Here is an 18,763-nt window from a genome sequence, read left to right on the forward strand (position 1 = left end):
AGGAGGGCTATGCGTGAAGCGTTCAGTGAATTCGAAAGTAAAATTCTATGTACCGACTTGACAGAAAATCCTAGGAAGTTCTGGACTTACATTAAATCAGTAAGTGGCTCGAAGCAGCATATCCAGACACTACGGGATGATGATGGCATTGGGAGTATGCGTGCGGAACGATTTGAAGTGGAATGATCATATAAAATTAATTGTTGGTAAGGCGGGTACCAGGTTGAGATTCATTGGGAGAGTCCTTAGAAAATGTAGTCCATCAACAAAGGAGGTGGCTTACAAAACATTCGTTCGACCTATACTTGAGTATTGCTCATCAGTGTGGGATCTGTACCAGATCGGTCTGATGGAGGAGATAGAGAAGATCCAAAGAAGAGCGGCGCGTTTCGTCACAGGGTTATTTGGTAACCGTGATAGTGTTACGGAGATGTTTAATAAACTCAAGTGGCAGACTCTGCGAGAGAGGCGCTCTGCATCGCGGTGTAGCTTGCTCGCCAGGTTTCGAGAGGGTGCGTTTCTGGATGAGGTATCGAATATATTGCTTCCCCCTACTTATACCTGCCGAGGAGATCACGAATGTAAAATTAGAGAGATTAGAGCGCGCACGGAGGCTTTCAGACAGTCGTTCTTCCCGCAAACCATACGCGACTGGAACAGGAAAGGGAGGTAATGACAGTGGCACGTAAAGTGCCCTCCGCCACACACCGTTGGGTGGCTTACGGAGTATAAATGTAGATGGAGATGTAGATGTAGCTGTATACTCCCTGCACTGGATCTTCTTGGGTGAAGCGTTCTATGCATACTTCTTCTAGACAAATATGTCAAAATCTTCTTTGCTGTTTTTATCACTGTGAATTTACCATTTCTTCCCCATTTTTCCATTAAAATTTTGCTCTATTGGATATTTGAGTGTATTCCAATTTCTCAGAGTTATTCCCTTGTCTTATTATGTTTGGTTGCTATAGCAACACAAAACAGCTTCCTTTCTCATTTTTGACTTAAAATTACTGTTTTCTCGGTCCTATCACACAAGTCACCACGTTCTGATATCCGACTTAAAGTGTGAGTGTGAATCTGGGTTATTTTGGTTTATTCCCCCAAACCACCTTCCTCTTCTTTACTGGATAGCCAGCTGCTGGAAACCCTCTTGACTTCTTCTCCGTCGAATTATGCTAGGTACAGGAATTTTTAGACTCTTTCTACTTATGAAATAAGTAGACATACAAACTTTGCTTTTCGTCAGTTAACAATGTATTTGACTTCCATACACAATAAAACTCTCACTTTCAACATAAATATATAACTTCCGGTAAGTCCCTCATACAGTCAAACGTCAGAAACAAATTAAATTACAGTTCAAAGAAAATTGGATTTGGTACCATAACTTTTCTTAACATAAATCAGAAAATAAGTCTTGCCTATAGCAAAGTTACGTCAAGAGTTTTCAAGAGTTCTTTTTCAACTCTCATTGTTTTAATAACAGTAGTCAGTGACCCAATAAGCACAGAGCTGCATGTAAACTCCATGGTTCTTCCTTACACCCTGACTAAAACGTCTATGGATTGCCCGACAAGTACTTGTCAGCTTTCTTCCTGTGACTGATTTTAAACCTGCACACAGAAACGTGATGTGCAGTAGGTAGGATTCTACCATCCCACACTCATATCCAGAATATCGTGTGTTCGAGACTACAAATCCAAACTTTTGCTCCATCTCTGTTGACCTCTTCATTGGTGACATTAAATTCTAGTTGCCCTTCCTTTCTTTTAGCTAACATTGTGTACATTTCATTATTGCCATGGAGGCTCTTGCATGCTTAAGTATTTGTTTTTCATCCTTATAATGCTCTTCTAGTCAATGTTTCAACACAAGTATCACTGTTGGAAAGGCGTGATGTGAAGAAATATGCAGTCTCTTTCATTTGTTTTGAACAGTAAATATTCTGCGCAGTGACAGGCAATATCTAAGTACTAAATGAAACTGGTTTCAGAAAATAACTTACACACCAGAAAAGAGGGGAATATACCATGAAGGAATTACCTCAGTAGGACAGAAATAAATAGATGTGATGTACATTTACAGACAAACAAATTATTACAATTTCAGAAAAATAGCATGATTTATTCAAGAGAAAGAGCTTGACAAATACAGCAAGGCAATAACACATTGGTCCGTCACTGAACCTTATGGAAGCATTTATTTGGCTTGAAATTGATAGAATTGTTAGATGTTGTCCTGAAGGATCATCATCATCAGTTATCTGCTATATTAGCAGGTCCTTTGCCTCTCCATTTTCTGCGATCCATTGCTTCCTTCTTAAGGCTGCTGTATGTTGTACCGTCCAGGGGAAAAAGAATTACAGGATTTGGTGGACACCATTGCAACTAACGGAAAAAAATATGGAATGAAAATTAACACAAATAAAACAAAAGTATTGGCAATAGGAGGAAATAAGGAACTAAAAATTGTGCTGAATCGAGAAAAACTAGAACAGGTGCAAAATTTTAAGTATCTTGGAAGCAGGATAGACACCAACTGGAAGTGCACCACAGAAATTAAAACAAGGATAGCAATGGCAAAAGAGGCGTTTTATAAGAAAAGGAGAATCTTCTGCAGCGGTATGGACAGAGAACTCAGAAAGAGACTCATAAAATGTCTTGTATGGAGTGTTCTTCTATATGGTGCTGAAACATGGACTATGAGGAAAAAAGACAGAGATAGGCTGGAGGCTTTTGAGATCTGGACATGGCGGAAGATGGAAGGAATAAGTTGGATGGACAGAGTAAAAAATGAAGAGGTACTGAGAAGAGTGGGAGAGAAAAGGCAGTTACTAGATGTAATAAAGAGAAGAAAAAGAAATTGGATTGGGCATATATTAAGAAAGAATGACGGACTGATAAAAACAGTTTTAGAAGGTTATGTAGAAGGGAAAAGGAAGCGAGGAAGGAAGAGATTCCAGATACTGGTCCTGAAGGATACCATGCCAAATTCTGTCCAACTGGCATATTAGACGATCAAAATCCCAAGATGGTTGTTGGACCCTGTCCATAATGCTCCAAAAATTCTCTATTGAGGAGAGATCTGGCAGCCTTGCCAGCCAAGGTAGTGTTTGGCAAGCATAAGACAAGCAGTAGAAACACTCAACATGTGTGGGCAGCCATTATCTTGCTCAAACAGGCCCAGGAAGGCTTGCCAGGAAGGCCAACAATGCAAGGCATAGAATATCATCCACATGCCACTGGGCTGTAAGTGTGCCGCTTATGAAAACCAAAGGGGTTCTATGAAATGAAATGGTATGCCAGATCATCACTCCTGGTTGTCGCACCATATGGTGAGTGACAGACAAGTTGTGTCTCACCGCTGTCCAAGGCATCTCCACATCTTTGCTGGCCATCAGAGCTCAGTTCAAAGTGCTACAGAAGAATCCTGTCTTGGCTTTCTGATGATCTAATACACCAGTTGAACAAAATGTTGCACAATATCCCTCAGGATAAACCAAACAACACTATCAGTCAATGCCAAGCCAAATAATGGCTTGTAAAAAACATCAGAGGTGGACCAAAGTCTTACTGACTTGCTGAATAAAATATCCAGGTTTTCTAAAATTTTGATCATTTCTTTATGTGTACATGTTCCTTGCATCTACTGATTTCTGTCACATGGTGTGTTGTTATTTTTCTATTCTTTTTTACTTTTTAAGAACATTGATTCCACCCAAAAATTTGACTAAATAGTGTAATAGTTACTGTCAGCTGTGCATATATTTTTTTCATTTGTGTCAGTTTTGTAGGTTCCGGAATCATGGGGGGAGGATCTCATAGAATCACAGCCTGGCATATGCTTCTCCTACTATTTTTTATATGTGATCATTCCACTTGGAGAAATTTTATGGTAATTACTGTTTCCAGTCATTCATCACTGATATTATAGTCATAACAAACAGTAATGAATCTCTTCACACATTTATGGAACAATAGTTTACATTTGTTTAAATTTGGGTCAACTGCAGTCCCTGAACCAGTTGTTGATCCTCCACATGTTTTTCTTCATTTTGCTACAGCTTTTTGGCATTGCAACCTTCCTACAACAATAATAATATGTTGAGTTCTGTCTTTAAGCAAGTCATAAATCCAATCACAAATTTGGTCCAGTACTCAGTAATCCTGTGTTTTGTTCTCTAAATAACAGTTGAGAACTGTATCAAGCATGGGCATCTTTGTCTATGGCACTCTGAATCTCATAGATGAACAGAGTGGGATTAGTTTTGCAAGGTCTCTATTCGCTGATTCCATGTTGATTTTTATAGAGGAATACAGTTCTGAAAGTTAGGATAGTGTCTTCACTTCACTTGTATATGCATCCATGGGCAGAATTAAACATTTTTCCTCCTTCTACGAATCATGGACCTTGCTGTTGGTGGGGAGGCTTGCATGCCTCAGCGATACAGATAGCTGTACCATAGGTGCAACCACAACGGTGGGATATCTGTTGCATTAACCAAAACGGCCTTGCTGTGATGATACTGCGAATGGCTGAAAGCAAGTGGAAACTACAGCCATAATTTTTCTCAAGGTCTTGCAGCTTTACTGTATGGTTAAATGATGATAGTGTCCTCTTGGGTAAAATATTCTGGAGGTAAAATAGTCCCCCATTCGGACAACCAGGTGGGGACTACTCAGGAAGACGTCGTTATCAGGAGAAATAAAACTGGCATTCTATGGATTGGAGTGTGGAATGTCAGATCCCTTACTTGGTTAGGTGGATTAGAAAATTTAAAAAGGGAAATGGTTAGGTTAAAGTTCGATACAGTGGGAATTAGTGAAGTTCAATAGCAGGAGGAACAAGACTTCTGGTCGGGTGAATACTGGGTTATAAATACAAAATCAAATAGGGGTAATGCAGGAGTACGTTTAGTAATGAATAAAAAAATAGGAGTGCGGGTAAGCTACTATGGACAGCATAGTGAATGCATTATTGTAGCAAAGGTAGACAGAAAGCCCACGCCTACCACAGTAGTGCAAGTTTATATGTCAACTAGCTCAGCAGACGACGGAGAGATTGAAGAAATGTGATAATCAGATAAAAGAAATTATTTAGGTAGTGAAGGGAGATGAAAATTTAATAGTAACGGGGGACTGGAATTCTGTAGTAGAAAAGGAAGAGAAGGAAAAGTTGTAGGTGAATATGGAATGGGGGTAAGGAATGGAAGAGGAAGCCGCCTGGTAGAATTTTGCACAGAGCATAACTTAATCATAGCTAACACTTGGTTTAAGAATCATGAAAGAAGGTTGTATACATGGAAGAGGCCTGGAGATGCTGGAAGGCTTCAGATAGACTATATAATGGTAACACAGAGATTTAGGAACCAAGTTGTAAATTGTAAGACATTTCCAGGGCAGATGTGGACTCTGACCACAATCTATTGGTTATGAACTGTAGATTAAAACTGAAGAAACAGCGAAAAGGTGGGAATTTCAGGAGATGGGATCTGGATAAACTGAAAGAACCAGAGGTTGTAATGAGTTTCAGAGAGAGCATTAGGGAATGATTGTCAACAAAGGGGGAAATAAATACAGTGGAAGAAGAATGGGTAGCTTTGAGAGGTAAAATAGTGACGGCAGCAGAGGATCAAGTAGGTAGAAAGAGGAGGGCTAGTAGAGATCCTTAGGTAACAGAAGATATGTTGAACTTAACTGATGAAATGAGAAAATGAAGTAGGCCAAAAAGGAATACAAACGTCTCAAAAATGAGATCAATAGGAAGTGCAAAATGGCTAAACAGAGGTGGCTAGAGGACAAATGTACGGATGTAGAGGCATATATTACTAGGGGCACTAGGGTTAAGATAGATACTGCCTACAGGAAAATTAGAGAGACCTCTGGAGAAAAGAGGACCTCTTGTATTGAATATCAAGAGCGCAGATAGAGAATTACTTCTAAGCAAAGAAGGGAAAGCAAAAATGTGGAAGGTGTATGTAGAATGTCTATACAATGGTGATATATTTGAGGGTTATTTTATGGAAATGGAAGAGGATGTAGATGAAGATGAAATGGGAGATATGATACTGCTTGGAGAATTTGACAGAGCATGGAAAGACCTAAGTCAAAACAAGGCCCCCGTCATAGACAACATTCCATTAGAACTACTGATAGCCTTGGGAGAGCCACTGGTGTCAAAACTCTACCATCTGATGAGCAAAATGTACGAGACAGGCAAAATACCCTCGGACTTCAAGAAGAATATATTTATTCCAATCCCAAACAACGCAGGTGCTGGCAGGTGTGAAAATTACCAAACTATCAGTTTAATAAGTCACGGCTGCAAAATACTAACAGGAGTTCATTACAGACAAATGGAGAAACTGGTAGAAGTTGACCTCAGGGAGGATCAGTTTGGATTTCATAGACATGGTGGAACACATGAGGCAATACTGACACTACGAATTATCTTAGAAGATAGATTAAGGAAGGGCAAATCTATGTTTCTAGCATTTGTAGACTTAGAGAAGGCTTTTGACAATGTTGACTGGAATAGTCTCTTTCAAATTCTGAAGGTGGCATGGGTCAAATACGGGGAGCGAAGGTTTATTTACAATCTGTACAAATACCAGATGGCAGTTGTAGGAGTTGAGTGGTACGAATGGGAAGCAGTGGTTGAGAAGGGAGTGAGACAGGGTTGTAGCCTTTCCTCGATGTTATTCAATCAGTATATTGAGCAAGAAGTAAAGGGGAAAAGAAAATTGGAGTAGGAATTAAAATCCATGGAGGAGAAAGAAGGTTTGGCGATGACATTGTAATTCTGTCAGAGACAGCAAAGGACCTGGAAGAGCAGTTGAATGGAATGAACATTGTCTTGAAAGGAGGATATAAGATGAACATCAACAAAACCAAAATGAAGATAATGGAATGTAGTCGAAATGTATCAGGTGATGCGGAGGGAATTAGATTAGGAAATGAGACACATTAAAGTAGAAGATAATTTTTGCTATTTGGCGTGTAAAATAACTAAAGATGATTGAAGTAGAGAGGATATAAAGTGTTGACTGGCTGTGGCAAGGAAAGCGTTTCAGAAGAAGAAAATTTTATTATTATCGAGTATTGACTTAAGTGTCAGAAAGTCTTTTCTGAAAGTATTTGTATGGAGTGTAGCCATCTATGGAAGTGGGTGATAACTAGTTTAGACAAAAAGAGAATAGAAGCTTTTGAAATGTGGTGCTACAGAAGAATGATGAAGATCAGATTGGTAGATCACGTAACGAATGAGGAGATACTGAATAGAATCGGGGAGAAGAGGAATTTGTGGCAAAACTTGACCAGAAGAAGGGATCAGTTGGTAGGATGTGTTCTGAGGAATCAAGGATCACCAATTTAGTATTGGAGGACAGCATGGGTGGTAAAAATCATAGAGGGAGACCAAGAGATGAATACACTAAGCATATTCAGAAGGATGTAGGTTGCAGTAGTCACTTGGAGATGAAGAAGCATCTGCAGTATAGAGTAGCATGGAGGGCTGCATCAGACCAGTCTCTAGACTGAAGACCACAACAAGAACACCTCCAGAAGGTAAGTACTGGCCAGATGTCCTGTATCATAATTTATTATTAATCAGTTATTGCTTGCAGAATGTTCTACAGTTCTTTGAATTTAGGTTCATTCAGTCCATTCTTACTGAATGCTACATTTTCCCCAAATTTTAGTATGAAATGTCATCAGAATTTATGGTCCTCATTATATTCTACCTGTAAAATCTCATACTGAGAATGCTGTTTTAATATTTTCAGGTGTTTTCAGATTGAGCTGACACGTAACTATGATCACGCATCATTCCATGATGATCTTCGTTTATTATATTTTAATGCAGGTGCATTAAATCAGGACACAGCCTTTCTCTTTACAGATTCACAGATTGTGTCAGAGGAATTTCTGGAAGATATCAACAACATTTTGAACTCAGGTAATAAAGGTTAACAGATTTGAATAACAGCTTGTTCTTTTGTGGTTTGACAATTAAAACTAATATATTTATAGCAGACTAAAATTAATGTACTTCCATAGACGTTTTGAGGACTGGTGGTTCAAAAATAATTATGTTTTGGATATAACCTAAAAAGAGAGGGTGGTACTCCATTCATCATGTTAAATAACTTGTAGAGAGGACTCAGGTGAGAATGCTCCAGATAAAATGACTGAGACCCACAATATGTAATAGTATGCTTCATTGCTTGGCAGCAATATATAAAGTGCACGTGCATATTACAGATACTCAGAAAAAACTGATTCCAAAGATATTCCTGTGGAAGCACTGTGCCAGTGACCAGAGAGTCACCATGGCTGCTGAATGACTATAGAGAAAACCTCCTCTCCGTCCCTTCCATGGTAATGCAGAGCACTCTTCAAGTTGAACTTTTTGTATGTCTACTTGCACTACAACTACATCTCCAAATCAGTGTGAGTACTGCACTGCATGTGGTCAGTACAGTTTACCATCACATTCAAGGTATCCTGTAGGGTCCATAAAGGCTTGGGTTTCTTGACAGTAACAGTCACTGGTTTCCCATTCAGTAAGTTGCCAAACATGTTATTTTCCCATCTAATCACTCTGTGTGGGCTTGAGTATGGCTGCTGCAATGCCAGGTGGACAATATCATATCTTTGCATTACCTATTGCAGTTTTTTAGTGCTTAATGGATGAAGATTTTGCGTGATAGTGTACCTGGGTGGGGAGTGGGGGGAAGACACCTGTGTCTCGAGGTGAGCAACGTGCCACTTCATCTAAAGATGAGAAGAGGAAGTTGTTTCTCTGTTGGTAGAATGGATGGCCAGTAGATTTAATGGTTCTCCTTACAGGATTTCCACGGGGAACACCGGAGGTCCTCCTGATACACCAAATGCACCTAAAAGCGCCAGTGACAGGGCTTCTGCCCATTTCCTTTCATGACACATAAGGGCTGTTTTTAGTGTGTGGTACAAGTGCCCCACTAGTGTATTACTTTGAGGGTGATAAGCTGTGGTTCAGAAGTGCTGAACAAAGCACAAGTGATAGGATTTGTTAAAAAATGCTGGTTCAAATTGTTTGCCTTGATCATTTTTAATTGCGGCAGAATAGCGAAATTGGGAAATTCATAAACTGTCAAATGCTTTTGATGTGGTCTTTCCAGTAATGGCAGATATTGGTACAGCCTTGACCCAGTGGGTTACCCTTTTGACCGCTGAAATGATATAAAGAAAACCACCAGAGTTATGGAGGCACGTGACAATGTCTGGGTGGATACACTGAAAGAGGGACTGAATAACAGCTGTGATATGGTTGTGCATTTTGTTCTCTTTTAGGTCACTGACAGGAAGCACATCTTTGTATTTAAGCTTTACAGTTTTTTTTTTTTTTTTTTTTTTTTTTTTTTTTTTTTTTTTTTTTTTTGCCGCACAAAGTGGTCTGTGACAAGTTTTGTGGTTGTACAGATACAAGAATGGGACAGCCCATGTAGTTTATTGAAGCTGAGTCTCCGCATGTTCAGAAGCACTAGTGGTCAAAAATGATCCTGTGAAAAATCACACAGTACTTGTTTTGGGGAGCCAAGTATGATTTGGTGTTCTATCCATGGCCCAGTTGTGGTGTTCCATAATAGTTTGTGTTATCACAGCCTGGTTGTGATGCTGTGTATCATGTAGTCATGCTTCTGCAGTTTCTCACAGTCAGTATCTACTAAGACCATGTTAATGCTGGAGAGATACTCTGTATTGACATTTTCTGCACCGTGAAGATGTGAAACATCTGGAGTTAATTGCACAGCATAACCTAAATGATGAAAATACCATGGACAGCAGTCTTTTGTGAGATTGTGAATGGAATAAGCCAAAGGCCAGTTATCAGTGTAGAAGGTTAAAAGTCTGCCCTACACATTGTCTTCAAAGTGCCATACCGATTTGTACACCAACAATGCCTTGTTATAAGCTAACCACTTGTGCTGAGAGTGAGTCACCTTTTTTGAAGACAAGCATAGTGATTGTTGTATTCCTGCTACCGACTATTGGAGAAACGTTCAAGTCACAGAAACACTTGCATCTGAGAGGTAATGGACAGGTTTACAGTGGGTAGTGGGTGTCCCAGTGTCATAGCCTGAGAAAGGCAGTCTTTAATTTGCTCAAATTCATGTTGCATCTGCAGAGTCCATTGAATGTCTTTTGTGCACATCATGTGTTTGCCTACTAATGCCTTTGTCAGTGGTACCTGGAGGGCAGCTGCATGAAGTATGTGTGTGCAATACAAATTTACCTTGGTAAGCAGTCGATGTAACTCTTTTGCCTCAGTGGTTGGATAACGATCTCAGTCCATTGTCTTGTAAGCTGTATACGTTCCAAGATGGCCGCCGAGTAAGTGACGCCAGAAACCATTTCCAGAAAGTTAAGTGATTTAGACAGGAATATAATTTAGTTTAACGCTGACAACAAATTAAATACGTGCATTAGTGTATCGTTTAGTCTTGCCGTTAAAGGTTTGACTTTTATTTGCATATTTTTTCAGAAAACACGAAAAGATCGTAACTTCGCGAAGTCGTGCTTAGGCTTAAATTTTGTAAACGTGTTTGTTTCTTGTTTCAAGGTAATTTAACTAGTTTCTCGGTAACAAATAAGTAAACTACCGTAAATAGCGTATAACTTCATTGTTTTAATACAGATTTCAGGAAAACAGCGTAACTTTATATCAGAAACTTGCCTATATACATTTGTTTATAGGCCTATTCTCGTAACGTTTTTGGAGAATCAAAGTTAAAGTATCTCGTTTAATTGCCCTTTTTTTCATTCCATCGAGTGAAATATATAATAAATAGCGTATACCTTCGTTGTTTTAATACAGATCTCAGAAAACCAGCGGAATTTTAAATCAGAAACTTGCTTATATACATTTGTGAATAGGCTTAATTCTTGTAACGTCTTTTTTGATTTTCGGTAATTTAATTGATTTATTCTAGCTAAAGTATTATTTTTGCCATGAGTGAGAAGTGCCTGACTTGCCGTAGAATTGTTAGTTCCGGGGTTTGGTGTGATGGATGCAGTAGTTTTTTTCACTGGGGGGACTGCAGTGGTGTGGGTGTTGGGAAAGTGGATCAGGCTCATCAGTGGTTATGTAGGATTTGCAGCAGAGATAGGAAGATAGTGGAACAGGAGGGGAAAATTGCTGCCCTTCAGGCTGAGCTAGATCAGGCTAGGGAAGATCTGGACAGGTTAAGAAGGGAGAAGGGCAAAGAGAGGTGGGAAGTGGCAACAGGTAGCAGAAGGAACAGGCCTAGAACTAAGTCTGACAGTTTTGTGGTGAATGTCAAAAATAAGTTTGACCTGTTGCTTCAGTTAGAAACTGATGAGCCTCAAGCAGAGGTAGGTGTAGACAGGACACAACAAACTTTCAATAGGAAATTGAAAAAGAATGTAGGAAAGTCATCGAAAAGGAAGAAAGTTTTGTTGTTAGGCAGTTCTCATGCCAGAGGTGTAGGCCAACTTCTGCAGGAGGAATTAGGACCAGAATACCAGGTCACAAATTTTTTCAAACCAAGTGCTAGTCTGGATCAGGTGACAGAGGATTTAGGTTCACTCTGTAAAGGATTTACCAGGGAGGACACCGTGGTTATTGTGGGAGGGCCAGGGAACAGCATCGACAGAGATCCTGGGTACAGTATAGAGTGTGACCTGGTAAAGATTGCATCGGCATCGAGACACACCAATGTTGAATTTGTATCTGTCCTGAGACGCCATGACCGGCCTCATTTGAATTCTTCTGTTGGGAGAGTTAATTTGGAGTTGGAACGGCTGCTTGTGTCGGGTGCGGGGGCTCATATTGGTGTGGTTCCTGTTGATTATCTCAGTAGGTGGGACTATACCAGGCACGGCCTACATCTCAACAGGAAAGGGAAGGGGAAACTGGCTGGGGTAATAGCAGGAAATTTAAGGGGGGGAGGCACTGCCATGAATGGTAAAATACCAGTGGTTACAGGTGTTGGAGCAGCACCTTTTTTAGGATAGGTAAGACAGAAAGATGTCAAGTTCTACGAGAGGTCAGGATTGAAACAAATCTTCAGTTTAGGAAAGAAATTCAAGAGCACAATTCTAGCACATTGGATCACCAATCACAGCTATCAATTATAAATTTTCACCAATCACCAGAAATTTTATCTCCACCAAGTTGTATCTCAGTCCTAGGTAATTGCATTGATGAACTAAAGTCACCCAACCCAACTGACATAATCTGCCTCTCTGAACACCATGTGACCACTGGTATAGGAACTAGGCCTAAGCACAATGAGAAACTCAGACAGGAGAGTACTGCAAATGTTAGAATAAGGAAAGGTTCTCATAAAAGTATAATTAAAAATAATGTAAGTATATTTCATCAAAATATTGGGAGTTTAAAGAATAAAGTAGATGAGCTTCTGGTTTGTTTGGAAGATTTAGAAGCTGAGAATGAAATAGATATACTATGCCTGTCTGAGCATCACATTGTTACTGATATGGATAAGGTAAATGTAAGTGGTTATAAGCTCTCTGCACATGTAATGAGAGAAAATATGGAGAAAGGAGGAGTTGCCATATATGTCAAAAGTTGTCATTGTGCAAAAAGTATAGAAACAAAAAAGTTTTGTGTAGAGAAACATAAAGAAGCATGTGCCTGTGAGCTTAAATTAAATAAAGGCACATTTATAATTGTAACTGTATATAGGTCCCCATCAGGAAATTTTCATCTATTTCTGAAAAATTTGGACTCCTTGTTGTGCTATCTGTCAGACAGGGGGAAGCAAATTATTATTTGTGGGGACTTCAATGTAGATTCTCTGAAAGAGGGTAATAGGAAAAATGACCTTGAAGTATTACTCGGTTCTTTCAATTTGACACCTGTTATTGATTTTCCTACTCGGGTGGTAAAGGATAGCAGCTCACTGATAGATAACTTCTTTATAGACCAAGATAAGTTTAACCAGATAAATGCTCAGCCTGTTGAGAATGGTCTTTCTGATCATGGTGCACAGCTAGTTACAATATATGACATAGCTCCATTCAGCAATACTAAACAGTCCTCCAAAGTAGTACGTTCAGTCAACAATTTAACAATTGCAAATTTCAGGGAAAGCCTACAGCAGTTAGACTGGGATGAGGTGTACCGTGAACCTGATGCCAATTTAAAATATAATTTATTTCATGACATTTTTGTAAATGCATTTGAAAACTGCTTCCCCAAGAAAATAGTTAAATATACTCGTAAGAAACCTTGTAACAAACCATGGCTTACTAAGGGTATAAAAATATCTTGTAACCGGAAAAGGGAAATGTATCTGACAGCAAGAAAGAGTAGTGACCCAGAAACTATCAAAAATTATAAAAACTACTGTGTTATATTAAGAAAAGTTATTAAAAAATCCAGGAGTATGTGTATCATGTCTGAAATCAGCAACTCTGATAATAAAATTAAAACAATTTGGAATATTATTAAAAGAGAAACAGGTCAACCAAGAGCAGAGGAAGACAGTATTACCATCAAATTGAATGAAAACTTAACGAACAAAAAGTCAGAAGTTGAAAATATTTTTAATAATCATTTTCTAAATGTTGTGGATATAGTAGGATCCAGGTGTTCATTAGAAGATGCTAGGCTGTTAATGGAAGAGGCCATACCTATGCAATTTGATACAATTGAAATCTCACCCACTTCTCCCTCTGAAATTAGGAAAATAATAAACTTGCTTAAAAGCAAAAACTCACATGGAATTGATGGCATTTCCAGCAAAATACTAAAAGCTTGTTCTCAACAGATAAGTAAGATTCTCAGCCACCTGTGTAATAGCTCTCTGGAACAGGGAATTTTCCCTGATAGACTGAAATATGCTATTGTTATACCTTTGCATAAAAAGGGGGATAGATCTGATGTCAACAATTACCGTCCAATCTCCCTTCTAACAGCTTTATCCAAAATTTTTGAGAAAGTAATGTATTCAAGAGTAGCTTCACATATCTGTAAAAATGAAGTACTAACAAAATGTCAGTTTGGTTTCCAGAAAGGTTTTTCAACAGAAAATGCCATATATGCTTTTGTCAGTCAAATTTTGAATGATCTGAATAACCGAACACCTCCCATTGGGATTTTTTGTGATCTCTCAAAGGCTTTTGATTGTGTAAATCATGAAATTCTGCTAGACAAGCTCAATTATTGTGGCATGAGTGGGACAGTGCACAAATGGTTTAATTCGTACCTAACTGGAAGAGTGCAGAAAGTTGAAATAAGTAGTTCTCATAACATGCAAAGATCAGCACATTCCTCAAACTGGGGAACTATCAAGAATGGGGTTCCACAAGGGTCAGTCTTGGGTCCTTTGTTGTTCTTATTATGTATTAATGACTTGCCATTCTATATTCATGAAGAGGCAAAGTTAGTTCTCTTCGCTGATGATACAAGTATAGTAATCACACCTGAGAAACAAGAATTAACTGATGAAATTGTCAATACTGTCTTTCAGAAAATTACTAAGTGGTTCCTTGTAAACGGACTCTCACTGAATTTTGATAAGACACAGTACATACAGTTCCGTACAGTGAATGGTATGACGCCATTAATAAATATAGACCTTAATCAGAAGCATATAGCTAAGGTAGAATATTCCAAATTTTTAGGTATGTCCATTGATGAGAGATTAAATTGGAAGAAACACATTGATGATCTGCTGAAACGTTTGAGTTCAGCTACTTATGCAATAAGGGTCATTGCAAATTTTGGTGATAAACATCTTAGTAAATTAGCTTACTACGCCTATTTTCACTCATTGCTTTCATATGGCATCATATTTTGGGGTAATTCATCACTGAGGAATAAAGTATTTATTGCACAAAAGCGTGTAATCTGAATAATAGCTGGAGTCCACCCAAGATTATCCTGCAGACATTTATTTAAGGATCTAGGGATATTCACAGTAGCTTCTCAGTATATATACTCTCTTATGAAATTTATATATAAAAACAAAGATGAGGTGACTTACCGAACAAAAGCGCTGGCAGGTCGATAGACACACAAACAAACACAAACATACACACAAAATTCAAGCTTTCGCAACAAACAGTTGCCTCATCAGGAAAGAGGGAAGGAGAGGGGAAGACGAAAGGAAGTGGGTTTTAAGGGAGAGGGTAAGGAGTCATTCCAATCCCGGGAGCGGAAAGACTTACCTTAGGGGGAAAAAAGGACAGGTATACATTCGCACACACACACATATCCATCCACACATACAGACACAAGCAGACATATTTAAAGACAAAGAGTTTGGGCAGAGATGTCAGTCGAGGCAGAAGTGTAGAGGCAAGGAAGTTGTTGAAAGACAGGTGAGATATGAGTGGCGGCAACTTGAAATTAGCGGAGATTGAGGCCTGGCGGATGACGAGAAGAGAGGATATACTGAAGGGCAAGTTCCCATTTCCGGAGTTCGGATAGGTTGGTGTTGGTGGGAAGTATCCAGATAACCCGGACGGTGTAACACTGTGCCAAGATGTGCTGGCTGTGCACCAAGGCATGTTTAGCCACAGGGTGATCCTCATTACCAACAAACACTGTCTGCCTGTGTCCATTCATGCGAATGGACAGTTTGTTGCTGGTCATTCCCACATAGAATGCATCACAGTGTAGGCAGGTCAGTTGGTAAATCACGTGGGTGCTTTCACACGTGGCTCTGCCTTTGATTGTGTACACCTTCCGGGTTATAGGACTGGAGTAGGTGGTGGTGGGAGGGTGCATGGACAGGTTTTGCATTGGGGGCGGTTACAAGGATAGGAGCCAGAGGGTAGGGAAGGTGGTTTGGGGATTTCATAGGGATGAACTAACAGGTTACGAAGGTTAGGTGGACGGCGGAAAGACACTCTTGGCGGAGTGGGGAGGATTTCATGAAGGATGGATCTCATTTCAGGGCAGGATTTGAGGAAGTCGTATCCCTGCTGGAGAGCCACATTCAGATTCTGGTCCAGTCCCGGAAAGTATCCTGTCACAAGTGGGGCACTTTTGTGGTTCTTCTGTGGGGGATTCTGGGTTTGAGGGGACGAGGAAGTGGCTCTGGTTATTTGCTTCTGTACCAGGTCGGGAGGGTAGTTGCGGGATGCGAAAGCTGTTTTCAGGTTGTTGGTGTAATGATTCAGGGATTCCGGACTGGAGCAGATTCGTTTGCCACGAAGACCTAGGCTGTAGGGAAGGGACCGTTTGATGTGGAATGGGTGGCAGCTGTCATAATGGAGGTACTGTTGCTTGTTGGTGGGTTTGATGTGGACGGACGTGTGAAGTTGGCCATTGGACAGGTGGAGGTCAACGTCAAGGAAAGTGGCATGGGATTTGGAGTAGGACCAGGTGAATCTGATGGAACCAAAGGAGTTGAGGTTGGAGAGGAAATTCTGGAGTTCTTCTTCACTGTGAGTCCAGATCATGAAGATGTCATCAATAAATCTGTACCAAACTTTGGGTTGGCAGACTTGGGTAACCAAGAAGGCTTCCTCTAAGCGACCCATGAATAGGTTGGCGTACGAGGGGGCCATCCTGGTACCCATGGCTGTTCCCTTTAATTGTTGGTATGTCTGGCCTTCAAAAGTGAAGAAGTTGTGGGTCAGGATGAAGCTGGCTAAGGTAATGAGGAAAGAGGTTTTAGGTAGGGTGGCAGGTGATCGGCGTGAAAGGAAATGCTCCATCGCAGCGAGGCCCTGGACATGCGGAATATTTGTGTATAAGGACGTGGCATCAATGGTTACAAGGATGGTTTCCGGGGGTAACAGATTGGGTAAGGATTCCAGGCGTTCAAGGAAGTGGTTGGTGTCCTTGATGAAGGATGGGAGACTGCATGTAATGGGTTGAAGGTGTTGATCTACGTAGGCAGAGATACGTTCTGTGGGGGCTTGGTAACCAGCTACAATGGGGCGGCCGGGATGATTGGGTTTGTGGATTTTAGGAAGAAGGTACAGGGTACAGGGTGCACCCATCTGCAGGTGGTCGCTCATGTCGGCACCAATGATGTGTGTCGCTATGGATCGGAGGAAATCCTCTCTGGCTTCCGGCGGCTATCTGATTTGGTGAAGACTGCCAGTCTCGCTAGCGGGATGAAAGCAGAGCTCACCATCTGCAGCATCGTCGACAGGACTGACTGCGGACCTTTGGTACAGAGCCGAGTGGAGGGTCTGAATCAGAGGCTGAGACGGTTCTGCGACCGTGTGGGCTGCAGATTCCTCGACTTGCGCCATAGGGTGGTGGGGTTTCGGGTTCCGCTGGATAGGTCAGGAGTCCACTACACGCAACAAGCGGCTACACGGGTAGCAGGGGTTGTGTGGCGTGGGCTGGGCGGTTTTTTAGGTTAGATGGCCTTGGGCAAGTACAGAAAGGGCAACAGCCTCAACGGGTGCAGGGCAAAGTCAGGACATGCGGGGACCAAGCAGCAATCGGTATTGTAATTGTAAACTGTCGAAGCTGCGTTGGTAAAGTACCGGAACTTCAAGCGCTGATAGAAAGCACCGAAGCTGAAATCGTTATAGGTACAGAAAGCTGGCTTAGGCCAGAGATAAATTCTGCCGAAATTTTTACAAAGGTACAGACGGTGTTTAGAAAGGATAGATTGCATGCAACCGGTGGTGGAGTGTTCGTCGCTGTTAGTAGTAGTTTATCCTGTAGTGAAGTAGAAGTGGATAGTTCCTGTGAATTATTATGGGTGGAGGTTACACTAAACAACCGAACTAGGTTAATAATTGGCTCGTTTTACCGACCTCCCGACTCAGCAGCATTAGTGGCAGAACAACTGAGAGAAAATTTGGAATACATTTCACATAAATTTTCTCAGCATGTTATAGTCTTAGGTGGAGATTTCAATTTACCAGATATAGACTGGGACACTCAGATGTTTAGGACGGGTGGTAGGGACAGAGCATCGAGTGACATTATACTGAGTGCACTATCCGAAAATTACCTCGAGCAATTAAACAGAGAACCGACTCGTAGAGATAACATCTTGGACCTACTGATAACAAACAGACCCGAACTTTTCGACTCTGTATGTACAGAACAGGGAATCAGTGATCATAAGGCCGTTGCAGCATCCCTGAATATGGAAGTTAATAGGAATATAAAAAAAGGGAGGAAGGTTTATCTGTTTAGCAAGAGTAATAGAAGGCAGATTTCAGACTACCTAACAGATCTAAACGAAAATTTCTGTTCCGACACTGACAATGTTGAGTGTTTATGGAAAAAGTTCAAGGCAATCGTAAAATGCGTTTTAGACAGGTACGTGCCGAGTAAAACTGTGAGGGATGGGAAAAACCCACCGTGGTACAACAACAAAGTTAGGAAACTACTGCGAAAGCAAAGAGAGCTCCACTCCAAGTTTAAACGCAGCCAAAACCTCTCAGACAAACAGAAGCTAAACGATGTCAAAGTTAGTGTAAGGAGGGCTATGTGTGAAGCGTTCATTGAATTCGAAAGTAAAATTCTATGTACCGACTTGACAGGAAATCCTAGGAAGTTCTGGTCTTACGTTAAATCAGTAAGTGGCTCGAAACAGCATATCCAGACACTACGGGATGATGATGGCATTGAAACAGAGGATGACACGCGTAAAGCTGAAATACTAAACACCTTTTTCCAAAGCTGTTTCACAGAGGAAGACCGCACTGCAGTTCCTTCTCTAAATCCTCGCACAAACGAAAAAATGGCTGACATCGAAATTAGTGTCCAAGGAATAGAAAAGCAACTGGAATCACTCAATAGAGGAAAG

The 18,763-nt window shown here is 40.6% G+C and overlaps 1 protein-coding gene across 1 annotated transcript in view; it reads left to right on the forward strand.

The window, feature by feature from the left end:
- Positions 1-18,763, forward strand: part of LOC126482033 (dynein axonemal heavy chain 6-like) — a 1,073,010-nt gene that overhangs the window by 541,814 nt on the left and 512,433 nt on the right. Inside the window, exon 98 of the mRNA XM_050106005.1 lies at positions 7,784-7,956. Coding sequence (XP_049961962.1) covers positions 7,784-7,956 — 173 coding nt within the window. The remainder of the gene's footprint in view (positions 1-7,783; positions 7,957-18,763) is intronic.

The sequence above is a fragment of the Schistocerca serialis genome, chromosome 5, assembly GCF_023864345.2.
Source record: "Schistocerca serialis cubense isolate TAMUIC-IGC-003099 chromosome 5, iqSchSeri2.2, whole genome shotgun sequence".
In the NCBI taxonomy this organism is placed as follows: Eukaryota; Metazoa; Arthropoda; class Insecta; order Orthoptera; family Acrididae; genus Schistocerca; species Schistocerca serialis.